This window comes from Eretmochelys imbricata, chromosome 1, assembly GCF_965152235.1.
Source record: "Eretmochelys imbricata isolate rEreImb1 chromosome 1, rEreImb1.hap1, whole genome shotgun sequence".
Classification (NCBI taxonomy): domain Eukaryota; kingdom Metazoa; phylum Chordata; order Testudines; family Cheloniidae; genus Eretmochelys; species Eretmochelys imbricata.
In genome coordinates this window covers 227,069,587-227,082,820 of record NC_135572.1, presented here as the reverse complement: position 1 = coordinate 227,082,820, position 13,234 = coordinate 227,069,587, and the positions used below count along the sequence as shown (strand labels likewise).

General features: G+C 44.1%; 1 protein-coding gene across 1 annotated transcript in view; it reads left to right on the top strand.

Annotated features, from left to right (window-relative positions):
• CRACR2A (calcium release activated channel regulator 2A) overlaps nucleotides 1–13,234 on the top strand; it is a 90,456-nt gene that overhangs the window by 42,960 nt on the left and 34,262 nt on the right. The window contains exon 8 of the mRNA XM_077825034.1: nucleotides 12,998–13,185. Coding sequence (XP_077681160.1) covers nucleotides 12,998–13,185 — 188 coding nt within the window. The remainder of the gene's footprint in view (nucleotides 1–12,997; nucleotides 13,186–13,234) is intronic.

Here is a 13,234-nt window from a genome sequence, read left to right as displayed (position 1 = left end):
CTGACCTGAAGGTCCATTCTAGTGAGGAGCAAGAGAAGTTCAGTCTCCACTGGTTTTGTGATGTTTGGATTCTCCTTTAAGGAGTTGATCCAACTCCCACTGAAGTCAATGCGAGTTGCACCTGGGTACCGGAGAGATAACTGGGTTTTTAGTTAGCTAATTGTGATAGCACATTTTTATGTGTGATGTGGAGACCGACCCCCTAGGGAATTCAACTAAGACAATCATTTTATTTCATATGTCACCAAACAGCCAACTGAGACACCGAGTCTCAGAGCCTGGGTCAATTAACTCTCATGGGGCTTGAGCTGCAGCATTATAAACAGGAGTGTAGATATTCCAACTCAGGATGGAGCCCAGGATCCAAAACTAGGCTCAGTTCCTGACCTGGAATGTCTACACTGCTATTTTTAGCCCCGCAGCCTGTTGGACCCGAGTCAATTGAGCTGGGCTTTGAGACTTGCACCACAGGTTTTTCTTTGCAATGTAAACATACCCTAGTGCTCCAAATTGTAGTATTTTTCTCCATTGCCTGTTGCAGCCTGTTGTGCAGTGCTGCATGGTAAATATCTGCCACATTCCACCCAAGAGGTAATTGTATTTCAGCAGTGGATTAAATGAACTGTTTCTCTGTCTTTCTCTCTCTCTGTCTCTGTGTAGGCTTATAAAGCATTTCGGGTTCTTTCAGTACGCAACTGACTATATATATATATGTAAGATATTATTACTCATCATTTTATAATGGTTTTATTTTAATCTTCGCTATCTGTTGCTTTCCAAGTAGATTTAGACATCTGTTATCAATGAGTTACACAAAGGTTGTTCTTCGAAAGCCTTTAGCTGTGTCTTCTTCTATATATTTGTCTTCTAAACTGTTTGATGTAAGAGCCGGGGCAAACTTGAAAACTTTATACTTGGATTTTAATCCTTGCTTATTGAGACAAAATTTACAGTGACTTCAGTGGAAGTTTTGTCTGAGTAAGGATGTCATGATTTTGACCCCAACAACTAACTGGGGAACCTGAAATGACAGTTGTATACACACACATACCTGTCCAAGAACCAGGCTGTGGAAGGATAGGATTTATTCCCTACTATAAAATCCAAACGCCCCTTTTATTTTTATGGGCATGCTGTTGAAAAGAAGCCAGCCCTGGATAGACCGGATTTTCTTCTTTTATTTTGATTGTCACTGAAAGGTATATTGAGTCAGATAATAAACTGCACTTGAAACTTTTGTCATTTTAACAGCTGAGTGGTGCCTTTTGCCAGCCTAAATTATAATCTGTGACTGCTCTCCAGCTGGGTAGTCCACTCTGATTTTTCCACCCAACAGCATAATTCAGTGCAGAGTTTAATGTTCACATTTATCTCTTTCCTCATGTCCAGCATTTGAGGCCCAACTCTCCTTCTTCCTTACACCTGTTTTTATAATGGGATAACCTCCATGATTTTGTGGAGTTACTCCCGATTTACACCATTATCGGTGTATTTCGAGTCAAGCCCTCAGTGTCTAATTTGTGCCTTAGTCAATTCCTTCTCTCTTCCTCTTAAATTGAAATGCACTTTTTTGCCAATTACATTTATTCTTTAAATGAGTGATGGTAACTTTATTTAATTACAACATCCTTGCTGGATTATGAAGGAAGCTCTTGAGAATAATACAAATTCCTTTTTCCAAACTGCATTAATTAGGCAAAGTTGTTCTTACATTTATTTTCCTGTAGTGTGAGGGATTGTAAAATATGTGAAGAGAAACTGCCAGCCAAGAAATGCTCAGGGCTGCTCCTACTGACTCAGCCAGATGGAAGCTCCCTTAGGGATCACCTGGCAGAGCTGCTATCTATGGACAAGGGTGGATTAAATGCTGATCCAAACTTGTGCTGACAAGGAACCCAGAGGCCAACAGAGTGCGGCTCTGCAAATACAGAGGGGCCTATCTCCTTGCAAATGTAGGTCCAAGATCATGCTTCAGGGACAGTGAGCCACTGGAAGCCAATAGATTCTTTGGCTCAGTCCCTTCTGACGGCTGCCACCTTCTTGAATTGTCAGCATGCTCCCATCCTTCATATTACAGGGGTGTTATCTGTAATATCCCCAAATCCATAGCAGGCTGGCATTTCAAAGAGTAGGCAGCAGGGCTCAGCACAGAGACCGCTGGGCCTGCCTGGCTAATGTGTGTTCATATGGGCGGCAGCATGGTACTGTACCATGGCCCAGCAGAAGTCTTGCACTGGGAGAAGAAGGTAGCTAGGATCTGTGCTTGGGATAAAGGGTAGCTGAGTTTCTGCCCTGTGAGGAGGTTGGATGGATGGTCAGGTGGAGGTCTAGGCCAGGAAGGGGAAGGCATGTGTGGATCTGGTTAGGTATACAGGAGGGTAAGTTGGGGCTGGATAAGGAAGAAGAGGGGGTTGTGGTTAGGGAGGGAGAAGGAAATGAAGAGGATTCTGAGTTCAGAAGGAAGGAAATGTCAGCCACTGTGTGTGTTTGGGAGGCAATTACAGGAGAACTGTTTGTGGGGCAGGGTTCCAACATTTGATGAAGCTAGGTCTCATTTTGCCTTGAGGATACCTTCCAGTTAAGTCTTAGCTGGGGTAACAGCAGGATTTATGGTGGACCAGATTCTCAGCTCCAGTGAGCCCTGACTTCATTGGACCTACTCTGATTTACAACAGCTGAGGCTCTGACCCAAAAAGTCCTTCCACCAAAGGGAAAACTTGCCAAATTAGAAGTTTCTAGTCCAATGTCTAGCGAACACTTAGCAGATACCCCTGGGGTCATGTAAATAATTTGTGTTGCTGTGTTAGCAAAGAGCTACACATTTCTGTGACATACTCACTTCTCAGTCTGATTATGTCCAATTGATCCATTTACTACCATGCAAAATTTGAACTGAATCACTCTGTACTCACAGCTGTGCCATGTCCACTAGTAATCATGTCCAAGATTAGTACCTGTGTTACTACAGTATTATAATGGGTGCTCCATTGCACCTGCCATAATTAAGTTTCCAAACCGATTACCATTGCAAACTTTTGTTTTCAGATGGTCATAACTTCCTCACATATTCACCTTTTGGCACTGAGATTCTCTGTACTTGAGCTCTGCTTGAAGCTTTTGCTAGTCTCAAGTTTTTGGTATGGAGACAATTTGCATGAAAAAATTGTCTCATTAAAACACACAATCATAAATACATAGGGCTGAAAGGGACCTCAAGAGCTCATGCGGACCAGCCCCTCGCACTGAGGCAGGAACAAGTAAACCTAGACCATCCCTGACAGGTGTTTGCCTCCATAATTGGCCAGTTCTGTATGCTCTCCCTGAAGCTCCAGTACAGTCCACTGTTAGAGACAGGATACTGGGTAAAGTGGACCATGGTCAGACCCAGTATGGTAGCTCTTATATACTTAGAGTCAGGAGCAGCGGAAGCTTCCTAAAAGTGTGGGGGGGGGGCTACCGGACCCCAAACCGGGGCCCCTTCCCCCATGCCACTCCTTCCCCTCAAGACACTGCCCCCGCACTGCCCCTTCCCCATATACCCCATCCCCACCCCACTCCTTCCCCCAGCCCCCATCCTCACCTGCCCCTTTGCCCTGAGGCCCCACACTCGTGCCGCCCATTCTCCTGAGACACCGCCTTCACAACGCCCCTTCCCCCGAGACCCTCCTCCTGCACCACCTCTTCCCCACAAGGCCCCACCCTGCTCACCCCTCTCCGCCCCCTCCCCTTCATCACTCACCCTTGTGGCCAGTAAAAAGTGGGAGGGCCATGGCCCTCTGGCCCGGCCAGTTCCAGCACCCCGGCTTAGAGTATTCCAGGCCCTCTGTCTTTTCTCATGCCAAAAATACAGCGCAATCAATATCACTGATAAACAATAAGCTCTATTACATTCATCTCAATGGGCTGTGAATGTTAAAGCTCAATTTTGAACATTCAAATGCTCAAACTGTTAACTACAGGAAAAATGTTCTCCCCCTCTTTATTTGCTTCAAACATGAATTTACATTAAAAACACCCAAACAAACAAACCCAACCCCAAACAAAACCAAGCCCTTACTTTAGTCCAGTGTTATGATGGTATAATTAAAAATCACAAAATTTTAGGAAATGCAAAAGTTAAAGTTCCGATAGTAATCTTAACTGATCTTTGTTCCATATTTAAGTTTGGCAAAGTTATAAGCAACTGAAAACTTATAAAAGAAAGTTTTGAGCTACCTGTGCTGCCTGTTCCTGCTTCCTAGTTGTTATATCACCATTGTTATATTATAAAATGTAAAAAAGTATGCAAAATGCTTAAAGCAGACAAATTAATGTTAGCAATCTGAGTTATCATTGCTGTTGGAATCTCACTTTTTCGCAATCTTGATTTTCCCTGACTACATTTTTGCCTGTAATCCATTCTTTATCAAAACCAAATCTACACATCAAGTTAATACACATCCATCTATTGTGTTGTGTTGTTTGGTGGGAGGCACAGTGATTAATGCCACAGCCCAGTGGTTCTCAACTCACAGTCCGTGGGCAACTTGGGGCCCAATCAGCACACAGCTGCAGCTCATGTAAGATCCTCAGGGTCATACAGGTAGTATATATATTGTGTGGATGCAGCCCACATAACACATAGAGAGGTGCATATGCAGCCCATAATGGCAAATAGATTGAGAACCACTGCATATAGCCTTTCCTCTGCTGAGACTAGAGCCAATTCCGATTGTGATTCAGTTCACAAGCAGAGCTGGGTGAATATGGCAAAGCATTGTCTGTGAGTATTCACGCGAATGTGACAGTGAGTTTGCTTGGGCTGTGCTCGTGTCCCGCTCCTGTTTGCTCTTTGGGTGAAATTCACCCCAGTCCCACTTTCATCACTTAAATGGGATTTCGGGCAGGGACAGATGCAACCTCCGAGTTCAGAGGGTGCACTCTACTGTAGTCAAGCAGAGCACCGATCACTCTCAGCAGCACTGTTTGCCCTGGCACTGCATTGCTAATCCTGGCCCAGTGTGGCAGGAATGCTGAGGTGGGGTGGAAGAGGGGCTAGAGAGTGAGCATTCTCCCCACCTGCTGCCTACTCCACTTTCACTCCACAACAGTGGCTCCTGTCTTGCAGGGCAGGGCCCGGCTCCCCACTCCAGGCATTGTGACCTGGCACAGGGGGTCACAGCGCCACTCGGGTTTGGCCCCTGGGTTTCATCATTTCTGTGGGTGCAATTGAATACACGTTCCCTTGGTAAAGCCACCCCTGACTGAAGTGGTGCTTGTCCTCTGTGCAGGGACGTGAACAGTCACACAGTCTTGCTTTACTTGCAAGAATCTCGTGGAAAGCAAATCTGAAACTTGCACTCTTGTGCATGTGCACGGGAAATGGTACATTTTACGTGGGACAGGACACTGCTGTGGGCCAGGCTTCCCAAAACCATATGCCAAAACCCTAACTATTCTATTTATATACCTGCCTGGTCCCCACCCTTGTAATACCTGAGCACCTGGCAGAGAGCCAATAATACAATCCGACAAGCATCTGACTAGACACTCCGCAACCAGGACTGCATGCTCAGAGGCAAATGCAATTACTTTATTACTGACCGCAAAGATGACAGTGCAGAGATACCACTGTTATGTATCCCTAACAGAAAAAGCTAGACCAGCAAATGAAATGTATTTGTTCCTGATTTTACACAGTAACTGAGTTGCCATTGACTTCAGTGGGAGTTGTGAGTGCTTAGTACTCCTGAAAATCCAGGCTTTTGATCCATTTTGAACAGGACAGGGCACCGTGCACCACAGAAAGGGAATGGTGTTCCTTTAACTTCCCACCAGAGCTCTGGTACAAAAGAAATTAATTGACGCAAGGATCTGACTGTACCATCCACAAATAGGACCACATGTGCAATTACTTGGTGTGAATATGAAGGGGGGCAATTAAATTTAGCTCTTCACCCACACAATACCTTTTACACAAGCCTAATTTTTCTAGGTGGAAATGGACCTGTGCCAGGAAAGAAAGGGTATGAGCATTTCTAAAATTCCCTTGTCATGGTATTCTGCTAACTCTGCCAAAATGGCTCCTCTTCCTGAGAGAACATAAGGCTGGCTATACTGAGTCAGAACAGAATGGTCCATCTAGCCCAGTATTGTCTTCCAACAGTTGCCAGTGCCAGATGCTTCAGAGGGAATGAACCAAACAGTACAAGAGGATTAGGGGTACTCAGAGCATGTGGTTGCATCCATGACCATCTTGGCTAATAGCCATTGATGGAGCTATCCTCCAGGGACTTATCTAATTCTTTTGTGAACTCTGCTATATGTTTTGCCTTCACAACATCCCCTGGCAATAAGTTTCACAATTGACTATGTGCTGTGTGAAGATGTACTTGCTGCTGTTTGTTTTAAATCTGATGACTATTCATTGATATCTCTACTTAAGTAAAATTTTTGATACTGTCTCACATGACCTTCCCATAAACAAATTCGAGAAATATAGCCTAGATGAACCTACTATAAGGTGGGTTCACAACTGGCTGGAAACAAGTACTCAGAGAGTAGTTATCAATGGTTCACAATTGCCTCAAAGAGCATATCAAATGGGTTCCTGTAGGGATCTGTCCTGGGTCTTATTAATATCACCATAAATGATTTAGAGGGCACAGAGAGTGCTCTTACAACATTTTCAGACTATACTAAGCTGGGAGGGGTTACAAGCACAATGGAAGACAGAATTAGAATTCCAAATGATCTTGACAAACTGGAGGCAGTGTGTGAATTAAATAGGATGAAATTCACTAAGACAAATGCAGACTACTACACTTAGGAAGAAATAATCAATTGCATAAATACAAAATGGGAAATGACTGCCTAGGAAGGAGTACTGCAGAAAGGGATCTGGGAGTTATAGTGGATCACAAACTAAATATGGGTCATCAATGTAATAGTGTTGCAAAAAAGTGAACATTGTTCTGGGATGTATCATTGGGAGTGCTGTAATCAAGACACAAGTAATTCTTTTGCTCTACTCAGCACTGAGAATGCGCTAACTGGAGTACTGTGTCTACTTCTGGGCATCACACTTTGGAAAAGAGGGACAAACTGGAGAAAGTACAGAGGAGAGCAACAAAAGTGATTAAAGGTCTAGAACACATGACCTGCCAGGAAAGATTTTTTAAAAATGGGTCTGTTTAGTTTGGAACAGAGAAGACTGAGGTCAGACATAATAACTGTCTTCAAGTATGTAAAAGTTTGTTATAAAGAGGAGAGTGATAAATTGTTCTCCTTAATGATTGAGGGCAGGACAAGAAGTAATGGGCTTAAACTGTAGGAAGGGACATTTAAGCTAGATATTAGGAAACACTTTCTAACTGTCAGGGTACTTAAACTCTTGAACAGATTACCTAGGGAGGATGTGGAATCTCCATGACTGAAGGTTTTTAATAAGAGGTTAGACAAACACCTGTCCGGGATGGTCTAGATCAGGGGCGGGCAAACTTTCTGGCCCAAGGGCCACATCTGGGTAAGGAAATTGCATGCAGGGCCATGAATGTAGGGCTGGGGCAGGGGGTTGGGGTTCAGGAGGGAGGGAGGGAGTGTGGAGTGTGGGAGGGGGTACAGGGTGTATGAGAGGGCTCAGGGAAGGGGGTTGGGTGCAGGAGGGGGTGCGGGGTGTATGAGGGGGCTCAGGGCATAGGTGTAGGGAGGAGTGCAGGAGGCAGCTCAGGGCAGGGGGTTGGGGTGAAGGAGGGGTGCAAGGTGCAGCAGGGGGCTCAGGACAGAGGGTTGGGGTGCAGGAGGAGTACGGGGTGCAGCAGGGGGCTCAGGGCAGGGGGTTGGGTGCAGGGGGGGTACAGGGTGCAGCAGGGGGCTCAGGGCAGGGAGTTTGGGTGTAGGGTGCAGGAGGTGTTCGGGGTGAGGGCTCTGGCCTGGCACCGCTTACCTGGAGCAGGTCTGGGGTGGCAGCGGTGTGCTCCCTGCCTGCCTGCCCTGGCCCCACGCTGCTCCCAGAAATGGCCAGCACCACATCCCGGCGGCCCCTGGGGGAGGGGGAGCAGAGGGCTCTGCACGCTGCCCTCACCTGTGGATACCTCCCCCGAAGCTCCCATTGGCTCCAGTTCCCCGTTCCCCGCCAACGGGAGCTGCAGGGGAGGTGCCTGCAGGCGAGGGCAGCGCACAAAGCCCTCAGCCCACCCCACCCCCAGGGTGCAGGGACATGGTGCCAGCCACTTTTGGGAGTGGCGCGTTGCCCGCGGTGCCACAGGGGTGGCAATTCCGTGGGCCGAATCCAAAGCCCTGATGGGCTGGATCCAGCCCACGGGCCATAGTTTGCCCACCCCTGGTCTAGATAATACTTAGTCCTGCCTCAGTGCAGGGGTTGGACTAGATGACCTTTATTTCTATGATTCATTGGGTGACCCTTGGTTCTTGTGTTATATGAAGGGGTAAATAACACTTCTCTATTCACTTTCTCCACACGATTCATTATTTTATAAACCTCTGTCATAACCCCCTTAGTCATCTCTTTTCTAAACTCAATAGTCCAAGTCTTTTTAATCTCTCCTCATATGGAAGCCTTGATGATTTAACTGGGAATTGGTCCTGCTTCGAGCAGGGGGTTGGACTAGATGACCTTCAGGGGTCCCTTCCAACCCTGATATTCTATGATTCTATGATTCTATGATATGGAAGCCGTTCCATACCCCTAATCATTTTTGTTGCCTTTTCCAATTTTAATACACCCTTTTGAGGTGGGGTGACAAGAACTGCAAGCAGTATTCAAAGTATGGGCTTACCTTGGATTTATGTAATGGCATTATGATATTTTCTCTTTTATTATATAACTCTTTACTCATGGTTCCTAACATTCTATTAGCTATTTCTCACTGGCACTGCATAACGAGCAGATGTTTTCAGAGAGCTATCCACAATGACTCCAAGATCTCTTTCTTGAGTGGTAATGGCTAATTCACAACTCATTGTTTGATATGTATATTTGGGATTATTTTTTTCCAATGTGCATTATTTTGCACTTATTAACATTGAATATCATCTGCCATTTTGTTGCCCAGTCAGTTTAGTGAAATGCCCTTGTAACTCTTCACAGTCAGCTTTAGATTTAGCTATTTTGAATAATTTAGTATTGTGTGCAAACTTTGCCACCTCACTATTTACCCCCCTTTCCAGATCCTTTATGAATATGTTGAACAGCACTAGTCCCAGTAAAGATCCTTGGGGTACCCCACTATTTATCTCTTTCCATTGTGAAACTGTCATTTATTCCTACCTTTTGTTTCCTATCTTTTAACCAGTTACTGATCCATGAGAGGACCTTCCCTCTTATCCTATGACTGCTTACTTTGCTTAAGAGCCTTTGGTGCGGGACCTTGTCAAAGGCTTTCTGAAAGTCTAAGTACACTGCATCAAACGGATCACTTTTGTCCACCTACTTGTTGACCCCTCTGACAATTCTAACAGATTGGTGGGGCATATTTTCCCTTACAGAAGCTGTGCTGGCTCTTCCCCAACATATCGTGTCCGTCTCTGTATCTGGTCATTCTGTTCTTTACTGTAGATTCAACTGGTACTGAAGTTAGTCTTACCAGCCTGTAGTTGCCAGAGTAGCATCTGGAGCCTTTTGTAAAAAATCGACGCTATATAAGCTATCCTCCAGTCATCTGGTGCGCAGGCTAATTTAAGTGATACGTTACAGACTACAATTAGTAGTTCTGCAGTTTCATATTTGAGTTCCTTCAGAACTCTTGGTTGAATACCATCTGGTCCTGGTGATTTAGTACTGTTTAATTTGTCAATTTATTCCAAAACGTCTTCTATTAACACCTCAATCTGCGACAGTTCCTCAGATTTGTCACCTAAAAAAATGGTGTGAGAATCTCCTTCACTTACTCTGTGGTGAAGACCGATCCAAAGAATTCATTTAGCTTTTTTTCTGCCATAGGCTTGTCTTCCTTCAGTGCTTCTTTAACACTTCAGTTGTCCAGTGGCCCTGCTGATTGTTTCCTGCTTCTGATGTACCTCAAAAATTTTTGCTCTTTAGTTTTTGTGTCTTTTTCTAGTGGCTCTTCAAATTCTTTTTTGGCCTGCCTAATTATACTTTTACACTTGACTTTGCCAGAGTTTATGCTCCTTTCTATTTTCCTCAGTAGAATTTGACATCTACTTTTTAAAGGATGTCTTTTTATCTCTAACCTCCTCTTTTACTCTGTTGTTTAGCCATGGGGGCATTTTTTTTGGTCTTCTTACTTTTTTGTGGGTCCAGGGGGCAGTTCATATATTTAGTTTGAGCCTGTATTACGATGTTTAAAAATAGTTTCCATGCAGGCTGCCGGCATTTCACTCTTGTGACTATTCCTTTTAACTTCCATTTAACTAGTTTCATCACTTTGTGTAGTTCCCCTTTTTGAAGTTAGATGCTCCTGTGATGGGTTTTTCTGACGTTGCTCCCCAACAAGAATGTTAAATTTAATGATATTATAGCTGCTATTACTAAGAAGTTCAGCAATATTCACCTTTTGGACCAGATCCTTTGCACCACTTAGGACTAAATCAAGACTTGCCTCTCCCCTTTGGGGTTCCAAGTTAGTTGCTCCAAGAAGCAGTCATTAATAGCATCTAGAAATTTATCTCTGCATACTATCCTGAGGTAACATATACCCAGTCAATATGTAGGTAGTTGAAATCCCCCATTATTACTGGGTTTTCTGTTTTAGTAGCCACTGAAATGGCCCAACTTGATTATCATGCACATTGTGTAGAGAGTTGTCACTTTGGATGGGCTATCACCAGCAGGAGAGTGAATTTGTGTGGGGGGGTGGAGGGTGAGAAAACCTGGATTTGTGCTGGAAATGGCCCAACTTGATGATCACTTTAGATAACCTATTACCAGCAGGACAGTGGGGTGGGAGGAGGTATTGTTTCATATTCTCTGTGTGTATATAAAGTCTGCTGCAGTTTCCACGGTATGCATCCGATGAAGTGAGCTGTAGCTCACGAAAGCTCATGCTCAAATAAATTGGTTAGTCTCTAAGGTGCCACAAGTACTCCTTTTCTTTTTGCGAATACAGACTAACTCGGCTGTTACTCTGAAATCTAATCTCCCTGAGCATTTCACAGTCACCATCCTGGTCAGGTGGTCAGTAGTTTATTCCTACTGCTATACTCTTTTCATCTAAGACTTTAAAAGTCTTCTATCCATAGAGAGTCTATGGTACAGTTTGGTTCATTTAAGATTTTTACTATATTTGACTCGATTCTTTCTTTCACATATAGTGCCACTCCCCAACCAGTGCAACTTACTTTGTCATTCTTATATATCTAGTACCCTGGTATTACCATGTCCCACTGATTATCAGCATTCCACCAAATTTCTGTAATGCCTATTATATCAATATCCTCATTTAACACCAGGCACTCAAGTTCACACATATTAGTATTTAGACTTTTAACATATGTATACAAGCATTTATAAAATATGTCAATATTTACTGTACCAGTGTATCAAAAGCTTCAAGCCTTCTCTTAGTTATAAAAGTTTCCCTTATTCATGCAGGGAAAGAAAATAATGCCTTGTAACTTATGTGATCAAAACTAAACAATGTAGCTCAACTTTCAGTGATCCGGTAATAGATACTCCTGGTGAATTGTTTGTGAGCCATCTGAAGAAACTCTGGCCTAGTTGTTTACACTCAGCAGGGACCCATGATTGGAATGATAGAAGTGTTCAAGGCTGAGGTACAAGTTGGTAGAGGAACTGGGCAAAATTTTCTGGACAAATAGTCTACTTGCTGAAAAATACAGTTTTAGGTCGACTAAAACTATTCTTAAATTTGAGTCAAATTCAGCAAACGATTTCAGCCGCGGGGGAATCCAGAAAGTCAAATTGTTTCATTCTATAGAAAAACATTTTTCTGGACTTTTTTGGTTTAGCCACTGAACTGAAAAATCAATTATTCATTTAGCTCTAATTGGCAGAGCTCTCTAGGTAAAGCGGCCCACTCTGTCCAGGAGCTGTTGGTCTCTGCCTTCCAAGAGCACAAAAATTCAGAGACATACAGAATTTGTGTCCCAATCCTTTCATTCTCCGTGTGTCTGTCTTAAAGATTGATCTAGTGTTACTTTAAAGCTCGCAACGTACTTGACATCCTTTAAAAAACTTGTTTGCCAAAAACACAAAACACAAGAAGAGCTTTTATGGATTTCTGGATGGCATTTGCTGTCTACGATTTTAGTTCATAGGCCCTTTTCCCCCACATCTTTCTCCTCCCCTGCTACCACAGTTAGATGCTCTCCCACACTAGGGCCCTTTTGCACCACTGGACCAGCACAAAGGGCCATAAACTGACCAGATCTACCCAGATGGGAATTCTCCTGATGTGCGGGAGTCCCCAGTGGTGAAGAGCTGGTGTAGTCAGCTGTAATTCTAACCCCTCAAGCCCCACTGTAGGGGGTGAAGAAAAGCAGTAACAGGTTTAGAGCACCTCTGAGGTGGTTCTAAAAACTAAGGTAGGGCCCAGGTCAGCATAGAACTAGTCCCACAACCACCCTCTTTAAACCCTCCCCAACCCCCATCAGCTGCAGCCAGAGCTTACTGAGCACAGATGATAATCTAGCCCTCAAGATTGCTAAGTAGATATTATATGTATTAAGTAACAGGTCCCATCTCCTAACATAAAATAACTACATGCTGCATTCAAAAAACCATGGTCCAAACAAAGTTGCTACCCTGGCTCTCTGAACCTACTTTACCATTGCTGTTTCATCCAGGCAGTAGCAGGTTGAACCATGTGCTACTCTTTCATACACACTAAGGGCTACTGTTACCTTCTTATCAAATTCTGTGCATTCTTTTCTTGCCTCCACTTTGGAGAACGAGTATAATTTTAAATGGGTTCATTTTGGTTTTAAATTTTAAGTCTTCTTAATGCCAAGCTAAGATAGCTCCGTGAGTTAGAGGTATTTTCTCTTTTCCTTTTCTTCCCCCTCCCACCACCCCTAGCTGGAGGGTCAGTGTAAGGAACTCCACAACGACAAACAGGAGACCAAAGTGGAGAACACCAAGCTGAAGCTAACAAACCAAGAGCTGCTACAGGAACTGGAGCGAACGTCTCAGGAGTTAATAGTCGCCCAGCAACAATTACAGATGCTCCAGGAGGAGGCTTCAAGACTACATGAAGAAAAAGAAATGTAAGTGACAGCTGCCTGTGGCACTGCTATGCTTGCCTGAAGTGACAGC